General features: G+C 42.3%; 1 protein-coding gene across 9 annotated transcripts in view; it reads right to left on the bottom strand.

Annotated features, from left to right (window-relative positions):
• Positions 1-26,472, bottom strand: part of ctbp2l (C-terminal binding protein 2, like) — a 110,462-nt gene that overhangs the window by 2,159 nt on the left and 81,831 nt on the right. For 4 of the 9 annotated variants that reach the window (XM_074620888.1, XM_074620887.1, XM_074620884.1 and 1 more), the window contains 7 exons: positions 18,291-18,445; positions 13,789-13,933; positions 11,088-11,294; positions 7,285-7,499; positions 4,888-5,018; positions 2,386-2,513; positions 1,792-1,909 (listed from right to left, as the gene is read on the bottom strand). In XM_074620888.1, the coding sequence (XP_074476989.1) occupies positions 1,792-1,909; positions 2,386-2,513; positions 4,888-5,018; positions 7,285-7,499; positions 11,088-11,294; positions 13,789-13,933; positions 18,291-18,445 (1,099 nt within the window). Of the gene's footprint in view, positions 1-872; positions 933-1,268; positions 1,344-1,791; positions 1,910-2,385; positions 2,514-4,887; positions 5,019-7,284; positions 7,500-11,087; positions 11,295-13,788; positions 13,934-18,290; positions 18,446-26,472 lie in introns of all 9 variants that reach the window. The other 5 variants (XM_074620886.1, XM_074620883.1, XM_074620890.1 and 2 more) reach the window with 3 other exon arrangements.

A 26,472-nucleotide genomic window follows, 5' to 3' on the forward strand; every position in this document is an offset into this window, starting at 1 on the left:
AGTATGTCTTGAAAAAGTGTAAAAAAAGTCACAGTATGTTGAAAAAATTAAAAAGGTCAAAGTATGTTGAAAAAAAAATCATAGTAGCTATAGCATGTCGGAAAAGTGTAAAAAAAAAAGTCATAGTATTGCATGTCGAAAAAATAGTCATAGTATAGCATGCTGAAAAAGTGTTAAAAAAGTCATATTAATAGCATGTCGAAAGAGTGCAAAAAAAGTCGTAGTATAGCCTGTCGAAAAAGTGTAAAAAAAAAAAAAATCATAGTATATTATGTTGAAAAAAAAAGTCATAGTATTGCGTGTCGAAAAAGTGTTTAAAAAAGTCATAGTATAGCATGTCGAAAAAAAATCACAGTATAGTATGTCGAAAAAAAGTCATAGTATAGCATGTCTAAAAATAGTTATAGTATAGCATATCGAAAAAAAGAAAAAAGTCATAGTTTAGTATGTCAAAAAAAGTCATAATATAGCATGTCGAAAAAGTGTTGAAAAAGTCATAGTGTAGTATGTCGAAAAAGTGTAAAAAAAAAAAAAAGTCAGTTTATTATGGCGAAAAAAGTCATAGTATAGTATGTCAAAAAAATAGTCATAATATAGCATGTCGAAAAAGTGTAAAAAAAAAAAAAAGTCATAGTTTATTATGGCGAAAAAAGGTTATAGTATAGTATGTCGAAAAAGTGTAAGAAAAGGGTCATAGTATAGTTTGTCGAAAATGTGTTAAAAAAAGTCATAGTATTGCATGTCGAAAAAGTGTAATAAAAAAAGTAACAGTATAGTATGTCGGAGAAAAAAAAGTCATAGTACAGTATGTCATAAAAAACAGAACCAACAAGGTAACTTTTTCTATGGATCAGAGAGTATGCAAAACTTACTGTGAGGGAATGCAAAAATAGTTCAAAAATAAAAAATCCCTCCGTGACCCCTCAGGGACTCTGTACAATGACATCATTCAACCAAAGAAGGGGGGAAAAAGGACAATACAGTTCAGAGACAGCAAATCCAACAGTAATCGCCCAAAAAACCCATAAGGAGGAAACCACGAAGCATGACTCCATCCATGAAACTGCATCTGAATGGCTTCATGTCATGCTTACTGGGACACTCAAAACCCACATTCGCTGCCATCCATCTCTACTCTGTGTTCAGTCAAACAGGTGAGTACTGGGGGGAATTATAGAGGGGGGGACACACATCACGTGAGTTCAGGTGAGAGGGTCTTATCCGAGACCTCCAGACAAGAGGCTGTTGGCCCGGATGGTTGTATTTACCTGCTCCTGATCTAGGCAATAATTTTGTCTTGGGGGACACCGGTTGTTATGCCCGGAAGAGATTGGTTCACTTGGCTGCGTGAAAGAAGCACATGGAGGCGGACATGCTGAGATCAAGAAGATCCCACAGGTGGGCATATAATTACCTTTTCTACTACTACTACAGGGGACAGTTAGTAAGGGACACAGGGCTCTAGGATACAGCAGAGTAGTGAGTTCATTGATAACTTTACTACACTATTTTAAGAAAATATATTTTAAAACAGTGAATATAGGGGAACACATTTTTATGATTTCCTCATGAACATAGCAAGAAGGGAACATAATTGGGACGGTAATAGCAATAAAAACTCCTTTATGACTTTGTTTTTTTCAAAATAAAAGCACCCACAGGGGTACAAATTACTTTGATAAACATCTCATTTCTGACGTATTAAAACACAATCCTAAACTAATGCAGGGGATTTTTTTCTGAAATGGGAAAAGGGGACGTTTGCTAGCCATCTGCATGTTCAGTCCCTACCTGTAGGCGGCGCCGTTGAGCTCAGGGTGAACGCCTGGTTGATCCATAACTGCCCACGGTGCCGTGGTGACAAAGAACTCCTTGTTGACGCAGTTTCTTAGGCTGTCAGGGATACGGCCTGTCATATGAGCCAAACACACACAAACACAGTTATAAGCAGTGAGGCACACTGGCATAAATCACACACTCTAACAGGCCATAACTTCTTACAGCGGGCTGAGTGACCAGACGACGGCAAAGTGTTAATGAGTTCAGACTGACAAACATATCAGGCTTGGATACACAAATGCAAATTAAGATCATTTAACAATCTGGATGTTTTCTGGTAGGCCAGCCCCTGGGCGCCGCTCTGCTCTGTTCTGCGTCAGGGAGCTAATGATGACATCTATTAAGAGGTCCAGATTTAATAAAGGCTGCCCGGGGCCTATTGAAGTGGAAATGTGACATCTGGGAAAGAAAGACGTGCAACAGGTCACATAGTAGGCTGAGCCTGAATGTGAAGCGGTGGATGGTCGGGAGAAGGATTTCATGTTGTGTTTGTCAGATGTTAGAATGAGCTGTGACAAGAACAGATTTTAAATTTGGTTTTTTTACCGGTGATGGCTCTTCGGATCTCGGTGGCGGCTGCCTCCCTCATCTCCAGAGAGGCCTGCTCGCTGTACCAGGCTGTGTGTGGTGTGCAGATCAGGTTTGGAGCGTCTTTCAGTGGGCCCTGAGAAAAACTACAACACACACACACAGAGGTTCAAGATAAGGGGAGAAAATGACACATAATAAAGTATTTAATAAAGTAGACTGGAGCAAAGCTGTGTTGTTTTTTTCTTTGTGAATTATGATGAATATAATAAGAGAAATATATTTTCTCCAGTGTTCACAAAAAGGGTTTAAAGGTTAAAGTCTCCCTCAATAATGTGTTTTGCTTATTGTTACTTCATTAAAATGTTTGACCTTCACTGTGCATGTATGATGAATGTGCACAGTTTGACATTTGAAGTCCGTCTGACACCTGAACCCTCCAGCACACATATGTAGTAGTACATAACTGCCACAAATTATTATTCAAAATAGGGCCGTAAAAGTTAACTCGATAATGAAAATTTGTTTTAACGCCACTAATTTCTTTAACGAGGTAACGCAATCGATCTTTCCGAGGTTGTACCAACCATGTCATACTACATTTTGGCCATTTTCAAAGGGGTCCCTTGACCTCTGACCTCAAGATATGTGAATGAAAATGGGTTCTCTGGGTACCCACGAGTCTCCCCTTTACAGACATGCCCACTTTATGATAATCACATGCAGTTTGGGTCAAGTCATAGTCAAGTCAGCACACTGACACACTGACAGCTGTTGTTGCCTGTTGGGCTGCAGTTTGCCATGTTATGATTTGAGCATATTTTATGCTAAATGCAGTACCTGTGAGGGTTTCTGGACAATATTTGTCATTGTTTTGTGTTGTTAATTGATTTCCAATAATATATAAATACATACATTTGCATAAAGCAAGCATATTTGCCCACTACCATGTTGATAAAAGCATTAAATACTTGACAAATCTCCCTTTAAGGTACACTTTGAACAGATACAAAATGTGCGATTAATCACGATTAATCATGAATCATTAAATATTTGAATCAACTGACAGCTCTAATTCAAAGCATTTCAATTTTTATGTTTCATAACATGTCTGGAGGGGATCTTGTGGGAAATGGCAAGTGTCAAAGAGTGTTTTTGTCACATAAATAACAGCGGTTTAGTAGAGTTATATTTTACAGCCGACAGCTGAACAGTGACAGTGCATATTCTGAAATGTAGATATTATCTGTCCGCTGAGCCCCGTCACAGCTGCTATCACTACTTGCACGGCCACTGCAAGTTGCTGCATTAAAATATTGCCGTGGGCATTTCTTTGTGTTTTGCTTTGTGTGAGAGTATGAAATATGTTATTCATTATTGGGGCACTCAGAAAGCCCATTCATATGCATCAACTCTTTTCATATTGTGACTAATTCCCATTCAGTTTTTCTTAAAAAAAAAAAAGTGGAATGTTTGTGTACAATTTGTACGATAATTATCTAGAAACATGGCCAACGGGAGTAAATGTCAGACCCTGTTATTCACACATGCCACAATGTTCTCCAAAACTTCCTTCCCCTCATCCCTGTCCTCTCATGTGGCACGGAAAAACAGATCAGCTCCAACTCCCTCCCCTCCTCTTCCTCTATCCTTGTAACACCTCGCCTGGTTGTGTGTGTGTGTGTGTGTATATTGTGTAACGCCTCAGCGGCGCCCTGAATCAGTGTCGTTTGGCGTGGGACGGAGGGGCCAAAGTTATGAAACACTCCCCTGTTGACATATTGGGTCAGCGGAGCATGAGTTCCAGCTTCATCGGGCCGAGTTTCGGTCTTCAGCTGAGCAGCCGGCCAGAAACAAGCAGCCTCCGAACTCCCTAACTGCCCCTGATGCGTGAACAACACATCAACACCAGTCACCCCCTGAGATGGGGAACATGGTTCTTAGAAAGGTGGAAAACTGAGAGGTGTGTCAAGCGGTTTGCCCTCTGGTGAGAGCAGGAGTGGAAATAGAAACTGAGACTGTAGCTCCGACTTCTAAGCTTGCATTTATTGTTTTATTGCATTAATTTTGATGTTCCTAATTTAAACAAATGATAAACTAAACTGTTTCCTAGAGGCATTTTCCCATTTGGAAAACTTAGGCTTTGACATCTAAAGAAGGAGAGGACTCTTTGTTGCACCTCTCCACACTCAACCATCCACCTGCACCTTTAGCTGTATTTAGTTTCCTCTGACGGGAATAAAAGGAGCTCTCTCTCCATCTCCTGAATTCCATTACCTTAAAGGCCCTGAAGGAGGCTTTTAGGAGAGTATGAGGTGTCTTTAACTCGTCATATGTCTGCCATTGTTTCTGTCTGACTGTCTCTCACTTCAGCTGTTTAAGGTTCTCTATCTCTTTGACTGTGTGTAATTTGTTGCTTTCTCCGCCGTCCTGCACACCCATCTATTTCCTTGTCTCTCTAAGTGAACCATTCATCTGTCTGCCCTTGAGAGGGATTTCTGTGTGTGCTTGTACACTCACGTGAAGGGCTCCGTCTCATGAACGTCCAAGGCGGCTCCACGTATCCTGCCCTCCTTCAACGCCTGGGCCAGCGCCTTCTCATCCACCAGGCCTCCCCGCGCGGTGTTGACCAGGAACGCACCTTGACGCATCTGTGAGGCAAAAGACACAAAAACACAATCAAATCAACACAGAACTAGAATTACCGCCTCACGATTGTATCGCTCCGACCAACCAGACAAGTTGCAGTTTACGTCCTTGTCTTTTTATATTATTTATGGCATACTATATGACTTTTATATGACATTTTATATTGTGTACTACACTATGACTTTTGTAATTTTACATTTTTCATCTTTAACTATACTACATTTTTCATGATTTTTTAATGGCATACTATACAATGACTCTTTTATGACATTTTTTATTACATATCATACTATGACTTTTTATGGCAAACTATACTACGACTTTTTATTGATATTTTTTTATGACGTACTATACTAGGACTTTTTATAGCAAACTATACTATGACTTTTTTATAATTTTTTATGGTATACTATTAAAAATAGTCAAAGTATAGTGTAAAAAGTCATAAAAAAACAGTCATAGTACAGCATTAATAAAAAAGAAATGTGTGGTATGGAGTAGTGTGCAGCGTTACCTTTTTCCTTATATTACAGTATACCATAAAAAATAATAAACTAGAATTAATTGCAGTTTACATCGATGTCTGTTCAAAATATATTCATTTTATCCTATTAGATATTTGTGTGAAATAGTCATAACTAGCATATGAATTCTTGAGTTATGGCAAAAAATGTATTTTGTGATGTCACAGTGACCTTGACCTTTGACCTTTGTTTTGGACGTTAAAGAAATTCTCTCCAAGCGTTCCTGAGGTATCACGTAGACAAGAATGGGACAGACGAGGTCACAGTGACCTTGACCTTCGACCACCAAATTCTAATCAATTCATCATTGAGTCCAAGTGGACGTTTGTGCCAAATTTGAATACATTCCCTCCAGGCGTTCCTGAGATATCGCGACAGTCGGACAGACAGACGTATGTACAAACAGACAACCCGAACGCAGAACGCCATAAAACCAGAGATACAAGCAGTTATTTACAGACAAATGACCAGAAGTGGGTGTTTTATGTGTGTCTGTCAGCCTGACAGTCAATTTAATCTGTTTGATCTAACGCAGCACATCAATCTGGATTTGGATGTCTGCATTTGAGGATCTTAAAACATATTACACAGGACAGAAATGGAGAAGAAGAAAAAAATCTGTGACACCTTTGTTGTGCCTGACACCTGAAAGATCTAGGAGACAGACAGCACCTGGGAAAAATACTGTCAGATGTGGGATAAAGAACAGTCTTTATCCAAAACCGAGAGATGAAATGAAGGATGAGGGGTGAGCTGAAAGATGAGGCAGCGCCACCACCCCTTGCTGCTTGTGGTAAAAAAAAAAAGGCACAACAAAAAGTGTAAGAGGGAGGAAGAAAAAAAAAATCAAATGAATATGCTCAGAAGAAAGTAATCCCTTAATCTTGACAAAAGCTGAAATCCAGGGGCATGAAAAGCCTTTACGTTGGCAGGCAGTCTTTTATTAGGCCTTGGTGGTTTTGACACACACAGAAACACACAAACATGCGCACACACGTTTCCACTTTAGAAGCTTGAGAGCGACTGCCAAGATTTTTGGTGAGGAAAGTGTTCTTTCATTGCAGCACTTAAGAGGCAGCTGAGAATATTAAGCTTTGGAAAAGACACAGAGTTAACTAGGTTAGGCTATTACCCTACACCCACTTGTGTTTGTCTCCTCGCATACTGTAACTCACAAATCGCAGAAACGAAGGCCACACTAAAGACAAAGAGAAATCAGTGAGTGGCATCATGGGGAGAAATCGACAGAAGGGAGATGCTTCTACCAGCCCGTGTAGTTCCCCGGCTTCCCTGCAGGTGTCACCCCAGGCGGCGCCTCGGAGTGCAGTTATTGACTCAGAGAACAGCACTTTCCCCTCGCAGTGCTCTCAGCCCCCCTGCTGCGCAGCCTAGTCGATATATTTGCTGTAGCCGTGGGCTGGCGCTAATTGCATTTGACAGAGCAAAGGAATGAATTTGTGTCCAGCTTTGGTGGAGCTTAAGATAAAGAGCAGGGAATGTGCAGGCAGGAAGGCTGCTGCCGCTTCCTCTCTTCTTCTTTTTTTCCTTTCTCCCGACTATAATGCTCTTTAGGACAGCCTCCAGGCTGACAGAGTAATAATACACCAGCAGCTCTGCTTGTCTACCTGCTAGATAGCACCGCGTTAAGCCCAGGTCAGGTCACAGCTGTTCAACGGGATGTTTCGGCTCTGTCTGGGTGACACGTCTGCGTTGCGTATGCGCGCGTTTTCTTTTGCAAATGTACCTGTTTGATGGTGAAGTCGTTGATGAGGTGGTGGTTGTGTTCGTTCAGGTTGCAGTGCAGGGAGACGCAGTCGCTCTGGTAGAGCAGGTCCTGCAGGGTGTAGACGCGCTGGACGCCCAGCGAGCGCTCCAGGCCGTCCTGCAGGTAGGGGTCGTAGAAGATGACGTTGAAGCCGAAAACTTTGGCCCGCACCGCCACTGCCTGGCCCGAACGACCTGGGGGACGCACAGAGAAATTAAATCTGTTTATTTATGTGCAGTCAAACACAGCAGCAGAGAGGTATTTATATTACATTGACATTTTAGGTGTGTAGTTGATGTTATATATGTGAATGTTCCTGGTAAATAAACCAATAAAATTCAAGTTCAAAAGTAAGATAATTCCTGGTCAGTCCAGTGTTTTTGAGGCAATACATCTATATACATATATACATGTATATCTACACAAAGATATTGTCTGTTCTTGTCAAATCTTTGGGGATCTGTAGCCAAATTGTTACCAAGTCCTGAGACTCACTGATCCAGTAAAGTGACTTAAAATGACTGCAAAGGCAGAATCAGCTTCAATATTTGGTACTAAACAGGAGGTAAAGGGCTGTAAACGCATCATAATAAATACTACTAAATGCACTAAACACCATTCCTCTTGAATACATAATGACCATGAAAGAGAGTAATATAAAATAAATTGAAGACACCATAAAATAAACGCAAACATAAAATCTAACCAATAAAGCTATCCATTTTTTAAGTATTTTCGGTCTCTTAGGAAGTGAAGCGGTCATTATTTATGTCTTTAAGAGATTTGTTGTTGTTAGAAAAAAAATGATTAATAATGAGCGATAAGTGGTGGAGTCATGATGGAGAAATAATTTCACAGGAGGAGGACAATGTGAGGCAACTGCTTTTCTAATTGAAGCTGTGAGACGGTGAATCAGAATATAAGCCTCTTCCCTCGGTCTCTCACAGCCATTTGTTGTGTAGGATGTGAGTCTGTTGTAGGAGATGCTGTTCAGCAGCAGCTGCAGGAGGGTGATGGAGAGTTGGATGTTGTTGCTGGTGAAAAGGATCGATAAGGTCCTTTTCACTCTCAAAGTGCTCTCTCTGAGGGCTCCAAAGTCGAGGAGATTCAGTCTTGTCTTTTTTTGGCTGGACAGCGGAGGTCCAGCCCTACAAACGCAAAAGCCTTTTACTGACTGAGTGATGAAGTTACACGATTGGTCGGCCGAGCGTTGGGGTTTCCTCATTGGCCGTTGCTCTTTCAAAATGAAAAGGTGGAGAACAGTCCCTTATGCAAATGAGCCTGTTCACAGACTGACTGTACACAGTCCAGACATATACTCGGTTTTGACCGAGTCTTGTTTCTCTTTCAATCTCAGCCAATAAGAGACAGCAGCATAAAGACTCCCTATAATACTTAAGCAATCACTCAGATCATTCTTTTCCATCAACTTTTTGATTACTGTAGAGCTAAATCCTTTTTGGTGTATCCACTTTTCCTCAATTGTGTACTTCTGCTTCAGTTACTTTACTCCTTATATTTCCCAGAATATCTTTAGACAACATTAAGAGCACGAGCATGAACTTGTTGCATTCAGCTGCTCGTTATAAGTGCAGATTGAAAGAGCGATACAGACAGCAGCAGCAGCAGCAGCAGCACGGGAATGAGTTTTTCAGTTAGTTAGAAATAGACCAGGTCGTCTTGAGGCTGCAGTACAATCTGATTTACTGAGGCTGGTGGTGGGGGGGAGGAGTGTGTTGGAATTGGCACCTCGGCTTCTCCTACAATGATTTTCTGCCCGTGTGATTGTTGGAAAATTGGTGCAAAGTGGTGGATTTAGAGGGAAACGGCATCCCTTTGATTTTGAGGGATTCACAATAACGGTTGTTTTTCTGTATCTGCAAATATCTCTAATTCTCAATTCTGCTCTGCAGCACTAGAAACTATAAGAAAACTATTGGTGTTTTTGTGTGGATTTTTCCTTTCATGTGGAGATAACGGAGAATCAAAAACAATATGTCTCCTTTTTGTATTTCTAAGCGTCGCTCTCCCTACCTTCCCACACTGATCAATGCCACTAAAAGAGAGAACATACCGTCACAATAGGGTCTGTCAACCAGAACTCACGGTGTCAGACTTTTGCTTTTTGTGTTGCTCATTTATCCCCAGTTAAAAGACAACACTCTGCACTCAAAAATATGAGGCCTCAACACAAAGATTTGTGGAATCAATTCTGTCTCACCCGGTGGCGATGCAGCAGATGTGGCGGTGGTCAAGGCCAACATGAAGGAAAGAATGCCGCATTTGCGAAACAGCCCACTCAGAGTAAATGTGTGCAGCTGGCAGTCCAAAAAATGGTTGCTTGGTGTGCTGTTGCTCTGGATTTCTCATGAACAGATTATGAAGTTCCTAATTATGCACCTACTAGAGCTTGGCGATAGGGTTGAAATCAGTAACATGAAATGAAGTAAGATATTTTCCATTATCAGTATATGTCATGATATGGCAAATGCAAAAACAGCATATCAGATTAAACTGATGTTCAAATTAATGTGTTATACATTATATAAGAGCACAACTTTAATAACAAATAGAGAAAAAAACGTGTGATCAAACTTCATCCACTGAAGAAGTACATGAGATGCAGTTGAAAACTACAGAAAGGTTTTTAATTAGGGCTGTATCGAATGTATTTTTTACATTTAAAAGCTTCTATTGAGGTTTTCAAATGAAGCATCGAATGTCGGTCGTCATATTTTATGAATTCATCAGACTTATTTCTGAGAGGTAATCTCATTGCATAGCATAAAACCAATCCAGGGAGTGTTGTTATTACATATAAATGAACTCTTAAGCGGCCCGACACTTATTTTAAGAGTGTAAAGGCCTGAAACGTTGGCGTGGCGAGTACTTGAAGTACTCCTGAGTCCATTGTCGCCCCAGAGCCAGAGGTTCTTTTCCATTTGGTGTGTTTGCAGCCTGCAGAGTTGTGCAGCTGGCTGTATGTGCACGAGTCCTACAAGCAAACACCGGGAGGCCTTCGCTCTCCCCAACCTCCCGCTGACAATGGACATTGTTTTGGAGACGGCTTGAGCCAGAAAGACCGGGAGAGGAGGCTGGAGGTGGGAGGATTGGGTGAGAAAGAGATAGATTTGGGGGGGTGTATTTTCCCTGCCAGGACCTGCTGTTTGGGCACCGTGAGTCTAGGAGGCTGTCTGGGGCCTGTAGGGGAGGGGAGGAGGAGGTTGTGTGTTTGTGTGTGTGGGGAGTGTATGTGGACACAGAGATAAGGTGGCACTCTGGAAAAGGCTTTTGAGAAGACAAAGCATCTGTCGGCCCACTAATGTTGAGACAGGGTAGAGTGATGCAACACACACAATCGGCATTAAAACAGGTGCAGGGAGGGAAAGCACACTGTAACAAGCACACAGTCTACCATGAGGGGCCCGATTATGGCAGGGCAACGTGTCGAGGGACCGCAGCGACAGAGGAGGAGAGTCAAACGCAGAAGAAGAGAGAATAATGTAGATATAATGGTGAGCATTAGAGCGGTGGGGATGAGAGAACAGTGTGGCGGAGAAAAGGAAGCCAGCCCGGAGGGAGGCGAAACAGACAACCTTGAGATAATCTGTGGGACGGGCAGAGGGAGAAAAAATAACCTTATCAGGGCAGGAAAACAGAAGGCACGCTGAGCGGTGAGAGGATATGAAAACACAGAGCGGAGGGCGAGGAAAGGGAGTGAAAGAAAAACAGAAAAGAAAGAGCTAAAGAAAGCTGGAAATACAGAATAAAATGATACTAACCGAAGCCGATGAGGCCGAGGGTTTCGCCACGGATGCGGGCGGCGCCGGACGCCACCTCGCGGATCTGCTCCACGCTCTGGACTCGCGTGCCCTCCCGGAGAGCCTGGTAGAGCCAGGTGTTCCGCCGGTAAAGGTTGAGGATGTGGCACAGGGTGGAGTCTGCCGTCTCCTCCACAGCTGCCGAGGGAATGTTGCACACAGCGATGCCTAAAGAAAGAAAGAAAATCAATATTATAATTCTAATAACAATATTTATCCAATAGATATGAGTACATTTAGGCCAGTAAGACACGGTTTGACACAGAGGGGTGGAGCTAAGTGCAACCGAACGCTGAATAAGACATTTTCAGGCGACCAAAAAGGTTATAATTTACTTTATTGAACTGAAAACAAACTGAAAGAATTAAAGACGCAAAATGAAAACATGGAAAACTCCCAGACCAGTTGTTGTTTTTGTTTTTGGTTAGGTCGGGGCTATTGAATATTAAATCATCCAACTTTACTCACTACATCTCACCCTCAGGTGTGCATATTAAACTACAGGTTATGAACTTCTTATCTTAATATCTACAAATGTGAAATCATCAGTTTACTTATCAGTCATGAGAAGCAGGTAATTATCGGTATCCGCTAAAAAAAATCCATATTGTGCATCCTTGACCAAGATGTATCACCACATGGCAAATGTATGCAAAATGAAAATCACTAAATTGATGTTCAGTGTAATGAACTGTGTTGCACTGGAAAAGGCAAACGTTGCAACACGCGTGAAACAAAAACTATAAATAATTAATTTGGTTATTTTTAATTACATTTTGCCTCGAAATGAGTAACTTAGGCAACAGAATTTTGCAAAACAACAACATGGTATTATAATATGATCCCACTAAAAGTCAAGATGAGATATATTGAATCATTTTCAAGCCCCTATTCTATTTAAACTTATGTGCACATGCATAATAAAGCAAGTTTTAGTCACTTTCTGTTAAGATCTCCTCCAGTCGAATGCTCTTAATTTCGTTACCTTCAGAGTATTCAAACCTCTGACCTTGTGGTATTACCTTGCCTACCCTCCGACAACACAAAGATTTCCATTATCGCCACTTAAGCACTTCTGCCTGCCCTCGCTCTCCTCTAATGTCCTCATCCCACTCTGTATCTCAGAGTAACAGCACAGCCGTTCTCTGGACAGCAAAAAATAGCCAGAGCCCGCTCAATCAATGGCCCCTTTTCTTCTCCCCGAGAACAGCCGCCATATCAGCGCCGCCTTCTCCAGGCACGATAGCTTTTGACTCCTGCGTTGCGAGGCAGAGCGCCTTCGGTGAGTGGGTGGCGGTTAGACACAGTATCTCGTATTGGCAGGAAAATGGCAGCTTTGTCAACTGTAAGGGCTGTTTGAGCCACCAGCCTGCTGATATAAGCCTGGGTGGTGGTTCAGAGAGAAGGCTGAACTCTCCTCTCTCTTCCCTTTTCTGTCTCTTTGAACATTCTGGCTCACAGTGGGATGTCCACCATTCATCTGACTCTTTAATTCAGCCTTTGATACGGCACTGAACAGCAAAAAAACCAACAAAAAAAAACCTAGGAAACAGTAAACATGCTGTCCGAAGCAGTCCTCCTTTAGGCAAACTCCATATGAACTGTGTGATCTTGTTTTGACCTCTAAATACAGCACTCCCTTTGGCTAATCACTACAAATTTCGACATACCACATTGCAGTGGCGTGATGAAACATCCCCTCAAGATTCACATTAATCTGATAACTGGCGCCCGAGGTATCATATGTAATTAATGAACAAACAAACGATCAAACAAGCGGATAAGCAGACATAAAACTCACTATGAAGAAATCACCGGAACAAAACAATACATATACAACACTAGTAGACACAATACAAATAGTATCCTTAAGTGCATCATACACCATATCTATTCTGGGATACATACAACAGCACTAAACACTATGCGTTACTGGTAGGGCTGTCAAAGTTAACGCGATCATAACACGTTAACGCAAAATCAGTTTTAAAGCTAGAGTGAAGATACTGGCATCATATGAAACTAGAAAAACCTAGAGAATCCATTTGTACTAACCATGCCATACTAGCTTGTCGCGAAAGAGGTTAAATAACGCTCCGAACTTGTGCTAAATTTCGGAGAATAAAAACTGTCATGGCCATTTTCAACGGCGTCTCATGACCTCTGACCTCAAGATATGTGAATGAAAATGGGTTCTATGGGTACCCACGAGTCTCCCCTTTACAGACATGCCCACTTTATGATAATCACATGCAGTTTGGGGCAAGTCATAGTCAAGTCAGCACACTGACACACTGACAGCTGTTGTTGCCTGTTGGGCTGCAGTTTACCATGTTATAATTTGAGCATATTTTTTATGCTAAATGCAGTACCTGTGAGGGTTTCTGGACAATATTTGTCATTGTTTTGTGCTGTTAATTGATTTCCAACAATAAATATATACATACATTTGTAAAACGCAAGCATATTTGCCCACTCCCATGTTGATAAGATCATTAAATACTTGACAAATCTACCTTTAAGGTACATTTTGAACAGATACAAAATGTGCGATTCATTTACAATTATTCACGATTCAATATTTCAATCGATCAACAGCCATAATTACTCAATAAGACTTGATATAGGTTATGTTTTAGCAGTGAATGCAGAGAGTTCGTACCCAGCTCTCCAGCAGCCTTGATGTCGATGTTGTCGTAGCCGCTGCCGATGCGGATGATGATGCGTAGGGCTTTGAACTTTTCCAGGTCCTCTCTGGTCAGGGTGATGGTGTGGTACATCATGGCACCCACTGCTTCATTGAGCACCTGCAGACACACACATTCACAAAATTTCACTGAATGAAATGCAATTTTTTTTTTTTTCCAATGACAATATTGTATTTATTAATCTGCCTTCATTTTGTTGGATCATTTCGTTCATTCATTCATGCGACCCGTGCATGCAACATGGCTATTAGTCCATTTGAGTTCATAAGAACTCATGACAATCACAAGATCACATTCCTTCCAGATGAGCCATGAAAATCACATCCGCCATGACTCCGGACATTCAAGAGAACGTTTAAGATTTCACAGCGAGGGGATCTACAGACGTCACATGGTCACTAGCAGCACTGACACACTGTCCTTTTACAGACCTGCGCTGAAGTGGAACAAGTCATTATATTGTCTCGGAGGGGATGCGGTTCCGCATGGTCATCGCAATTACACTCAGACCCCGAGGGGGTTTATGGACAAAGGATCTGGGCAATTGTCTGGACAGAGAGGTCAAGTCAGCTGCTGATCGCAGGATAAACCTTAAGAGATGACAGCATGTGGTTAAAATATGACCTCACTCAAATGACCTTTTGACCCATTTACATCTGGCAATAAAATGTCTTCACTACCCACAGAAATAAAGAAAGAAAAAAACAACTTGGGTAAGATTAAACGTAAGATCATACAGCTCCATAGCATTGCTGTGGTTCCTTCTCTGTTGCCATTTTTTTCTCCCTTTTTTTCCCCTTAATTGAGAGGGTCTGTGATATATAACCCTCTGAGACAAACCTGCAATTATGGGCTGTATGAATCAATTCAACTTGACTTGAGTTGTATTACAAGTATAAGTTGGCAAAGTGAGAATAGAAAGTGTTTCTCCAAGAAATCTCAATACTCCCCCAATAATGTCAGCAACCCTAAAATGTACCCGAAATGAGAAACAGCACATGATTCTTTTTTAAAACTGAACTCATATCTGTTTAGGCAGAAATAAAATGGATTACTCTATTCATCTTAAATTAAATCCAGAAGGAAAAGTTTTTGATGTCACTAGGCATGAGATGAGATCACGATTATTCTGGCCAAAATAATTGCAAATGGCGATATCATCCCGATAACCATCAAAATATGCTTAAACTCTTAAAATGTAATAATTTCACGTTACATTTTGTTAAGAAACAAAAATGTGTATCACATTTAGGGCTGTCAATTGATTAAAAATATTGAATTGTGATTAATCACAAATTTATTGCACATTTTTTTATCTGTTCAAAATTAATCTTAAAGAGAGATTTGTCAGGTATTTAAATCTCTTAACATGGTAGTGAGCAAATATGCTTGTTTTATGCTAATTTATTCATGTATTTATTATTGGAAATCAATTAACAACGTAAAACAATGACAAATATTGTCCAGTAACCCTCACAGGTACTGCATTTAGCATAAAAAAATATGCTCAAATCATAACATGGCAAACTGCAGCCCAACAGGCAACAACAGCTGTCAGTGTGTCAGTGTGCTGACTTGACTATGACTTGCCCCAAACTGCATGTGATTATCATAAAGTGGGCATGTCTGTAAAGGGGAGACTCGTGGGTACCCATAGAACCCATTGTCATTCACATATGTTGAGGTCAGAGGTCAGAGGACCCCTTTGAAAATGGCCATGCCAGTTTTTCCTCGCCAAAATTTTGTGTAAGTTTGGAGCGTTATTTAACCTCCTTCATGACAAGCTAGTATGACATGGTTGATACCGATGGATTTCTTATGTTTTTCTAGTTTAATATGATGCCTGTATCTTCTCTAGCTTTAAAACTGAGCCCGCTATGCAAGTTGCGTTTATACATTACAGAAATTAGTGGCTTTAAAACTAATTTGCGTTAACGCGTTATTATCACGTTAACTTTGACAGCCCTAGTTGCATCATAGATAGGAAACATCTTTTTTTAGTGAAAAACAAATAATCTTAATAAGGTTATCATAAATCATGAGCCCCCCCTGCATAAATAAAGGCTGAAAAAAACCAGATGTTGGCGCTGTTGAGTCCGGAGATCAAATCAAATGTCCAAATTTAATTCAAATCTGTAAAGACGGTTTGGCGATCCTGCTCCTGCTAAAAGAACAACCAAAAAAAACCTTCTTTGTGTCAAAAATCACACCTCAGGATTAAAAAAAACAACAGTCTGAATTCAGTCATCTCAGGAGGGCGTCACTGTGAAGCGCTGCTCCTCTCTGCTACTTGACATGGACAAGGTGACCTGCCCTGTGATTCAGTGTGATGTGGATCTAAACTATTCCCCCTCAGTATCAGCCACAGCCCCCGTCAGCGCCTAAATAACAGCTCTGCATTCACCTCCAGCCAAACTGCATTAGCTTCCCTGTGATTAGCAGATTAGCTCTGAATTTCCATACTGCTTTTATTAGCGCCGTGTTCCGGACAGGCCTTCCAGATACTAGTTCAAGGTTAAAACACAAACACACACTCTTCTTCTCTCCCTTGTGTTGTTTTTGAGCCAGAGAGGGAGTCTTTTAGGGGGAGCAATGAAGCTTTTTTGGAGGGAAAATCCACTCTGAATGTAGTTTACTTTAATGGAAACTCTGACCCAATCCATATCCCCGCTCTCCACTGTAACCAAAGCCTCACTGCTTTTAACATTTATCCTTTCTGATGATGCCTGGGCAGCAAGGCCTTCTCCTTTTTGGCCCGGGTGAGCGTGAGATACAAGAGTATACTGTTGCAAAGGAGTTTTCGGTTTGGTGATACTGTACAGTTTGTGTTTGACTCCGTGGCTTACTGGGGAGGGATTTTATGGCCATGAGGTCATACCACTAGTGAGCAGTGGGGATGAGAGCTGGTTGTAACTCTGAGAACAGAGTTTCTCCACCTGGCAAGGATGCGCAGTTCGAAATGTAGCTTTTGGCACTTCTTAAAGGGTGATATGGCCATGATAACAGCACTGAAAAATACAGAAAAAGCACTGCAGAACATCACACAATAATGTGGAGTATGCTATGAAGAGAGGGCTATGATCCTTTATAGATTGCACCTTTTAAATCCACTTCAGCTGTGAAGCAGAGATGTGAGTAAAAGGGAGTTTTAAAAAAAGATATTCTTTGTGTGAATGAGGCAAAGTACAGCCTAGATAAATAAATAAAAAACAGCTGTACACTCTAGTGACTTAAAAGAATAGTTTGACAGGCAAGCTGCTTCCCTCTCTAACAAGCAATTTAAACTCGAAAACAAAATATCAATAGATCATTTGCCTGCGTAATCAGTCATTAGTTGCAGCCCTAATCTTAACACCACAATTGGATGAGCAGTCAGGCCTTGTACAATGTGTGATAGGCCAATGTTGACTCTACGCCATATGGGCCGCCGTCCAGCTTTTACAAGCCACATGTGACTGCGAGAGACGACAACTGTGAGAATGTTGGACGTCGGAGCGCAGGTGCTGCGTGCAGGATTCGCTCTCGCTGAAGTGGTACTGTAACTCGATCTTGATCAGTATTCGGCCGCGTGTTTCATCGCGCCCCCTATCACCCCGAGAAATAAGGGATTACTGGGTAACCTGACGTAACCTCGGGGCCACTTTCATATTCCGAGCCGTTCCCATGAGTTTCTTTTATTTGCTGGTGTGGATGGAGGAGAGAGTGGCAGCTGGTGTCTGGCCCTGAAAACATCACACTGAAAACTCCCTGAATTATCAGCGCTGCATCTCCGCATCCACGCCGCGGAAAGAAGAGATTGGACATTTTCAATCTACACCACCCCTCTGGGTATCTAGACTGCAAGTTATTACTGCGAACTGCTGAATATGCTGGCGAGGTGAACATTACAATCATGTTTTTCCTGATAAGGCAGTGTTAAAACAAACAAAAAGCTCCCCGCTCCCCCCTTCTCCTCGGCGCCCAAGGTCTTTGATTGAATTGATCTCTATGCAAATGCTTCGTTTTTAATATGTCCCATTTTCATAAAAACAGCGAGAGGAAAAGATGTAGCGGCTCCCACTCCGTCTGCAGATGGAGAGATAGCAGTTCGGCGATACCCATCTCCGTGGCCATATATTGTTTTGCAGCCACGGTGCTGCATAAAAAGCAATAAAGAGCCTCTACAAGCCAATGTAATTACACTGCATCCCCGCCATACAAGACTCTCTATTAGAACAATGGCACTGATATAGGCGTCGCGCTCCGTGCCACAAAGTGACATTAAATCATAATGAAGCCACTATATTTTAACCGGCAAGTGTGTATGGGGCAGATATAACGCACTTCACATTTCAGAGCTGTGATAGGAAAAGAAAGAGGCAGACATAAGTGAGTGACAAGGCTTCGTCTCGCCATCAACTTCCTGCTGCTCTGATGTGGAGAAAGTGTGAAAGCGAAGTGTGTTTTGTTTTTTTACCTTCTCGTGTATCTCCTGTGTGGACTGGGCGTCGCAGAAGGCGACGGTCGCCAAGTCTTTCAGGATGGGCATCTCCACGGTGCAGTCGCGCCCGTCCAGCAGCGCCACCAGGGGGCGCGGATGCATTGGCCCGTTCATGATTTGGGGCCGAATACCTGGAGACAGATGGAGAAGAGAAGGACGATTATTTTAGGTACAAGAGAACAAAGAAATATGCTACTTAACAAGCTTTATGCCCTCAATGTTGTCAATTTCTTCCCCGTGGTATTGAAAATGGTATCGTATATCAATATTTTTCAAGGTATTGTATCGAAATTCCAGTATCGTGACAACACCACCTCAACCAAATAAATTCTTTGTCCACTAACACTCACAATAGTGCAATACGATTTTGTCAACTAATCGATTAGTTGATTTAATCGACAGATCTGTAAAACTGAGTTTCTCCACAAAGAATCACACAAAAGCACCACTTTAGATCTTGTGTTTACCAGAGATGTGCTCATAAGCTTCTTGGAAATAAGCCATTCAGCATGAAAACAGCATTAAAAACAAATAATCGACAAAAGAAATCTTAGTCAACTAAGACCAGAACTACCGATTAGTCGACTTATCGACTAAGAGAAATAGTCCCTACGAAAACAGTTGTTTCAGTAAAAAGATACTACTCAAATATAATTTTTCATTGTTTTAGGGTGGTGATCCCAAATTAAATCTGCACGGCTAGACACCACTAGGTTTGAGATAGGGTTGGGCGGTACTTCAATATGATCATTTATCATCTTTCAATGGAATCGTATCGTGATGAAATCATAGATCGAGATGTCGTGATACACAATTACGTCATCTGAATTGATAATAACTCAAATTTCAGTGCATAGCTGGAAATATTTTTAATTAAATGAGAAAATTCTCTCATTTGTCAAATCAGTAATTCACACAGGAGTAGGTAGATTATTTCATATAGACTATTTATTTATTGAATTACCACAAAACATGCTATATCGTTATCGTGATATGACATTACCTATATCGGGATAGAAGATTTTGGCTATACCGCCCAGCCCTACTGTAGTTTGAGCGATGAAACATATTTTTGTTTTATAATTTGGGTGAACACATCCTTTAAGCTTATTTCTTTCTTTTCCATTCATGATATGGTTAAATCATGAAGAGTATTAAAAAAAGATTACGCAAATAAAATAAACAATAAAAAAAAAAATAGTGGACAAGCACACACAAGTTCTACCGGAAGAAACACCCACTGAGCAAAGTCAAATTATTAGACTAAAAATCAGCGAGTGACTCTCTCCTGTCAGCTGGAGTCAACTGTCTTCATCACCATTTTCTTGAAAGAGACTCAGATGATAATAACCTCCCATGTGTGTGTGTGTGTGTGTGTGTGTGTGTGTGTGTGTGTGTGTGTGTGTGTGTGTGTGTGTGCACATGTGCTGATTAGGATACAGCAGGAAGCAGGGCTTCTCCGAACTCCCAAGCGTTGCTCAATAAATCAATGCTCCTACTCAAGACTGGATTAGACCACAGCCTCACTTACAGGAATCCTCTCTGTCTCATGGCTTCCAAACACTTACATCACACACAGACACACACACACACACACACACACATGCACTCTATCATACCAAGAGGAACATATTCCCTTGTGTGTTCGTATGACAACTGCACGCTAACGCGTCGCACACACTTTGTTCTCATTTCTCAGTTCAAGGGAGAGGATCCTACGTTTGCCTCGATGTGAGTGGAACCAGCAGCTGTGTGGAGTAGAAGAAGAAGAAAAAAAGAAAGAAACTGCGTGCTACACCTTTAGAAATGAGCTGCTGCCCTGCCTCAAAAGAGCCATGTATCATTGAAATGGAGAGCGTTGGAGAAAAAAACAAAACGCTACAAGCGTGAAACAAACCCACAGCCAACTCACGTCTGCACTTCAGCACACTTGACAAAGTGCGTGTCGCAATTCTGGTTCTGTCGGCGCTCGACTCGCTCTCCTTCCCCCCTCGCCACTAAAGTGGAGAGAGCCGAGGAGCGCCGAGCTCCCCAGTGGGCCGACCTTCTCGCACGCGCTGCCTCCCTCGCTGAAGAAGACGTGTCGCGCCGAGAAGACAGACAATTACGAGCCCCGCTTCATACAATGTTAACAAGAGAGGAGCATCAATATTCATGCCAGGCGGTGGATGGATGGACCCGAGAAGGGAAGCAACTGTTCCCCGCTGAGTACTAGTGCCCTGACACTACACAGGTCGTGATCTCCACTCTCAGTCAGCAGCTATGGATGTGTCATAGCTGACACAACAGGCCACTCCAGAAGTGACCTAAACAGGCGAGATCCCCTTGTGGGTGTTTCTGTGTGATTTCATGACATCACTTTCTTATCTCGTGTTGCTGCTCTCTCCTGCGAAGATCAGCATCTGGTTGCTTAAGTGTGATCTCACTCTGCGTGAGCGCAGGTGTGTGCGCTCTTAAAGTTATCCCGAAGATTACAATGACGTCATCGTAGAGATAAGGTGAAGGGTGGAGGAGGTGGCTCATTAGGGACATGCTCTGTGGGATTACCGAAGCAGAGGAGGCTGATTAAGGCAGATGAAGGTGAGATTAGAGCGATTTAAGAGAAAGTTGTGGTGTGTGGTCGTTGTAGAAACGCGCAGCGGGAAAACAAACAGGTGGGATGGGGGAGGGAGGGAAAAGACAGCAAGACAGAGAAGAAATTAAAATGTAAAACAAGCGTGCGTAAAAATAGACTAAACACTGCCTGTTAGCCTAAAGAACTCCCAGGAGACAAAGAAGAGGATGAAAGGAGACAGAGTGAGAGCAGATAAACGACAGGAGAGAAAGCTGACAGGAAGCGAGCAGTCCAGCAGTGCAGCCTCTGAGGGTAGGGGGAGTATCGCAGTGGAGGTGTCGTCTCCTCGCGCCTTCCGCCCATATTGTCATGGTGATCACTTAACAGGCTTCGGCTGCCAGTTTTAATGCACTTTATTTTTGGCACCGCAAGAGTTGAGGTCGGAGGCGCAAAAAAACGCCCGAACTCCCCCCTCCTCACACTCCCGGTGCAAAAGGGCAGAGGAGATGTTTTCTCTTCTGACAGACAGCTTCCTCCTCCACCTCCTCATCACCCCGCAGCCCACCACCCAACCGCCCTCACTGCCTCCACTGCCTACTTATCACACTCGCTGTTCAAGACGGGTGACATGACGGCGGGGAAAAGGTGAGGCGTGGCGACTCGGCTGTCTGTGCCACATCTGCAACTGACAGCATGTTGAATATTAATGGAGGCAGCTGGGCAGTGAGTCCATTACACCAAACTGAGGTGAGGGTATGAAAGAGAGAGAGAGAGAGAGAGAGAGCGCGCTCGTGCATGTATCGCCGGACCACATCACAGGAGATGGTGCACACATAAGAGAGTATTCGATAATCGAATAGTATTCAACTATTAAATTAATCACCGACTACTTTTGATAATTGATTAATCAGTTTGAGTATTTTTTAAAGAAAAAAGTAAAAAATAGTCTGATTCCAGCTTCTTAAATGTGAATATTTTCAGGTTTCTTTACTCCTCTATGACAGTAAACTGAATGTCTTTGAATTGTGGACAAAACAAGACATTTGAGGACGTCATCTTGGGCTTTGGGACACACTGATTGATAATTTTCCCCATTTTCTGACTAATTAACATTCATTTGGAAAGCGAAAATGCTTCAGTCAACCTGATAAATATAAGTCCTTTGAACTCTATTTTGGTCTCCACCAGTCTTTCACCAGCTAGTTGCTAACTATGACTGCCATTTAGTGCTGGGCAGATGATGTACGGTGGGGTTTAGTAGAGTTTCAGGGCTCAACAATAAGGATTGCCTACTTGCCCGGGGCAAGTAGAATGCCACTTCAGGCTAGTAAATCTAGCAACTCACTTGCCTGGTAAAAATGTATTAAAACACATTGTTTTTTTCCGCAGCGGATGATGGAAGTAGCTAAGGAGTGAGCCATCTCTCTTCCTTCTCTTCTCTGAGTCATATGTGCAGTACCGATTAGGCACTTGCGAGAAAATGGCAGTGGGTAAAGGCAAAGTTCATGAGCTGAAGTGCAAGCAATTATTTCAATTATCCTGGGAACAGGAGTCGAGTTGGGTGGCGTTAAAGGACGTGGGCGAAACTCCAGATTCATTTACTTAAATAAAGATTAAACATGACGATTAACTTTGGTCTTTTGGGCAAGTGAACAAAAAAAAAAAACATTAACATTGAACCCTGAGTTCAATCATAAATGTGCAGTAAAACCATAACAATAAGAGGATAGAAAACTAGAGCTGCAGAGCTGATTGATTTCACCACTCCAAGCAACCTCCTTCACATCACACAGTTATTTGATTTAAAAGGTGATAAAATAAAAAGATATTGATTAAGGAATTGCAGGTTTTGCAGCATGCAAGGCTGTCCTTGACTCGCAGAAAAGGCAAAGAACACCTGTAACCTTCTCCCTGCTTCATGTAAGTCAGTAGTTACTGGCTTATACAGATTATACAGACAGCCGTGGGTGTGCAGGTGAGAGAGGCGGCGGGTGAGGCGGTAGGGGAGACGGGAGAGGAGCGGCTGGCAGGCTGCGTCGAACCCTCAGGCAGGAGTTAGACAGGCTGAACTCCATGAATCATCCACTGGGTTTCTCACTGTCTCTCTGACCTTTCAGTCTCTTACTCGTTCAATCTCCCTCTCACCGACTCTTCCACCGTTACATTTCACCACATCGTCTGCAGCGCTGCATTTTCCCAGATCTCTCCCTCTACGATAGCATCTTCTGACAGCTCCTCCTGTCTGCCGGTGTCTAGCTCTGTATCTGCGCTCGCTCACCATGTATCCTCCTTTATCTCTCTTTTCACGTAAATTTCTTCCCCACCTCTGCCTATCATTCCTCGGCTGTAATCACTGCCCCCCTCCTTCCCTCCGTCGTCCTTTCACCTCAACTGTCACTCCTTCTCCTCCTTTTCTATCATTTTCTTTCCTTCCTTCCCTCCCTCTCTCGCTCTCGTCTTTCTGGGAGCCGGAGTGTGTATTTGTGTGTGTTTCCTCCTGTGTGACAGATTGATTCTCACTCTGCTGATTTTGATGGAGAGGAGATGATGTATTCGGGCAAGGGAAGCAGGGAGGTGACAGCCAACACTCCCCCTGTGGTAAACTGACAGCATGTACATCAAACCAGTCTTAACCAGAACCACTGGGCTTGTTGAGCTGCACAATACCGCGATTCGGATGCATTCATAACACCTTTAGTGATACTGACGGCTTGTAAATAATGATCTAGAATCTCATTTCATGTGTTATATGTAATTGTTAAATCATTATGATATTATAAACTAAAACTGGCAGGTTTATTAGATTTTGCACAAGATGATAATGTAGATTGTAGGGCTTGGACGATACACCTATCTCCCGATTCAATACTATCACAATATACTTACATGTATTGCGATTTTTAAGGATTGCGATTCGATTTTAGGATTTATTGTGATTTTTGTTCATTTTTTTAACACTAGACCATGGGGAAAGGTTGAATCATACACTTCTAGGGACTTTTACTTTGGAAAATATCTAAATTAATACAGTAAAAATGTTTGAAAATGTTTGATTTTCAGCATATATGTAGTCAGAGATGTCCTGAAATCAAATATATCAGTTATTGTCTAGCATTATTTATTAAATTTTTTCCAGCAACCCAAAAAAATCAAAGAATAAAGACATTTCCCTCACAAATTGGTGGTATTTTCTTTTGAATTTATAAGGGACATGTAATGTTTTATACTTCTGGTGAATATAATCCAATCAATCTTATTTCCATATATGTATTTTGTGTATACAGTTCCCTTTGTTAACACCGTATTTTGAAAAACGGACGTAGTCACATGTGTATATTTCCGCTAACTCCGCCAAGTCCCTCGGTAGCTCTCCCGTCAGCTCCGTTCTCTTTAGACATCCATGGTCAGCTCCATCGGGGCCGTTTGAATGCATTTAACATAAATGTCAGTATATGGATGCTCTACAGTTGTAGCGTCGGCCGATTTGACCACGAAGATGTGAGTGACGGCTGGCTTGAACGCACGTTCCCTGTCCATGACAGAGTTAGCAAGCAGCTTTAGCCATGATGTCTAGCTCTGCTTTTCCTGGCGATGTGTGAAACCCAAAGTGTTTCCATACTTTACTGTATGTGTAGTGTTTACCACTTTGGATTGAAAATGTGAGGGTGCAGGTCGGCTGCGGTTTGTTTTGGTTGACGGATACGGAACGGATATGATGTTACGTTACTTAGACTACAACAATAAAAGCGATAACTTCCTTCTTCCTCTGCATAGACTCAAATGAAACAAACATCGATTCTGGCATTAAAAAATCAATTTCCAAAAAGGTTGAAAAGTGAATGTTTCTTTAGACATTTAGTTTACATGTTATTATTGTTTCAATAGCTGTAATAGATGTATACAGTGCATCAAATGTCAACACACGTGCACATCGAGGGCAGGGGGCTGTGGAGTGTTGGGGGTCACGTGAGAACCGCAGGAGGCAGAGTGCTCTTAATTTCTCTCCTCCATTAATTAATCCCCCTCATTTCCTTTCCTCTGTGTTCTCGCTTCCTCTGCTTGTTGCTAAACTGTTGCCAGGCTGCGAATGTGTGTGTGTGTGTGTGTGTGTGTGTGTGATGATTTGGGACGAGTACATTTTCTCTGAGAGAGGCAGCTGCTGTCGTGGGTTTACCTGCCAAAGGAATAAATGCATGTAACACACGTACACACCCCCTGCTGATATACTCTGTTAGATGTAAGGCTGCAACTTATTTTAAACAAGAAAAGTGTATAAAAATCAATTAATTGCAACACTTATCCCTGTCGCAAGTAGCCAGAGCTCAAAGTGGTGTTTGCTAGGGCTTTACCGAGTACCATTTCTACATTATTATTAAATACATACTATATAAAAATAACAAAAAACGAAGCACTCAAATACTGATTTGGAGGTTGATTACCATGGCAACGGACGAAGCTTTGAAGCACTCGGGTCAGCCATAGTGTTTGCTTTTTTAATGTGACCGATAATCCAAAAGTATTAAATTTACAGGCCCATTTTTACTCTCCTAATGACGAGTAACAAACGCCGCTGCCTCCTCAACTGCTCGATAGATTTACACTAATAAGCACGGCCTTGGATCATACTCTTGTGTACTCATAATGGAGTAAAAGTACCACATGATGATTTCCAAAAGCATCCTCTCTACTTCCTAAAAGCTCGGGAGGATTTATCTTGTGGGTTTTTTCAAGATGCTTTCAGCTGCTAGATATTATGTCGCTAAAATCTTCTCGATTCCCGGTAATAAAAACGTGGTGAGCTCACTTAGCAGTCTAAAAACAGAACATTTTTCTCAATTAGATCACACAACAGTCGTCAAAAAATGAGAACTGGGTCACAATGAGAATTATATTTGGAAATCTAGGTCTCCAGTAAAAAAAAAAAAAAAAGCTTAAAACCACTTGATGTAGATTACGACCATTTATGAGATCAGACTCACTTTTTTTCCTCTCTCAGTCATCAGTATTTTAATTCTAATCATTCCTGTAGACAAATACTTGTGGAACCCGAACCCGGCCCGGGCTGGAGGCTGCGGTTCCTGAGCCAGCAACACTTAGTCAGAGTCTGGCAGCGGGACGCAGCAGAGCGGCGCAACGGGAGATGAGGCCAGAGTTTCCATTATGTGCGGGGAAGGGAGCTAGGAGTTTCTTCCTACCGCTGGCCTCGGCTGCTGGTGTTATGTTGCCTCCGTGAGGGACCAGAAGGGAACAGGGACGCGTTGTGGTCAGAAAGGAGAGCGGCGAAAACAGCAACACAAGTCACTTTAGTGGGAGACCAGACAAGCCATCCACCATACTATCATCATCTGCCACCGCCAGGTTACCTAGCAACCCCAAGCTGCTGTTTGCAGGTGGCTCCTTCTTGACAACAAGGCAGGGTGGGGGCGGCCGCTGCTGCTGCTGCTGCTGCTGCTGCTGCTGCTGCTGCTGCTGCTGCTGACCGCCAACAGTCACGGCCATTTACTGTGCCACCCTGAGCAGCACTGTGCTGAAACATGACCCACAGCCGCTGGTTAACACAGGCAGCAGTCAAACAGGAGGAGGCTGTGTGTGTGTGTGTGTGGG

Source organism: Sebastes fasciatus, chromosome 20 (genome assembly GCF_043250625.1).
Source record: "Sebastes fasciatus isolate fSebFas1 chromosome 20, fSebFas1.pri, whole genome shotgun sequence".
NCBI classification, from domain to species: Eukaryota; Metazoa; Chordata; class Actinopteri; order Perciformes; family Sebastidae; genus Sebastes; species Sebastes fasciatus.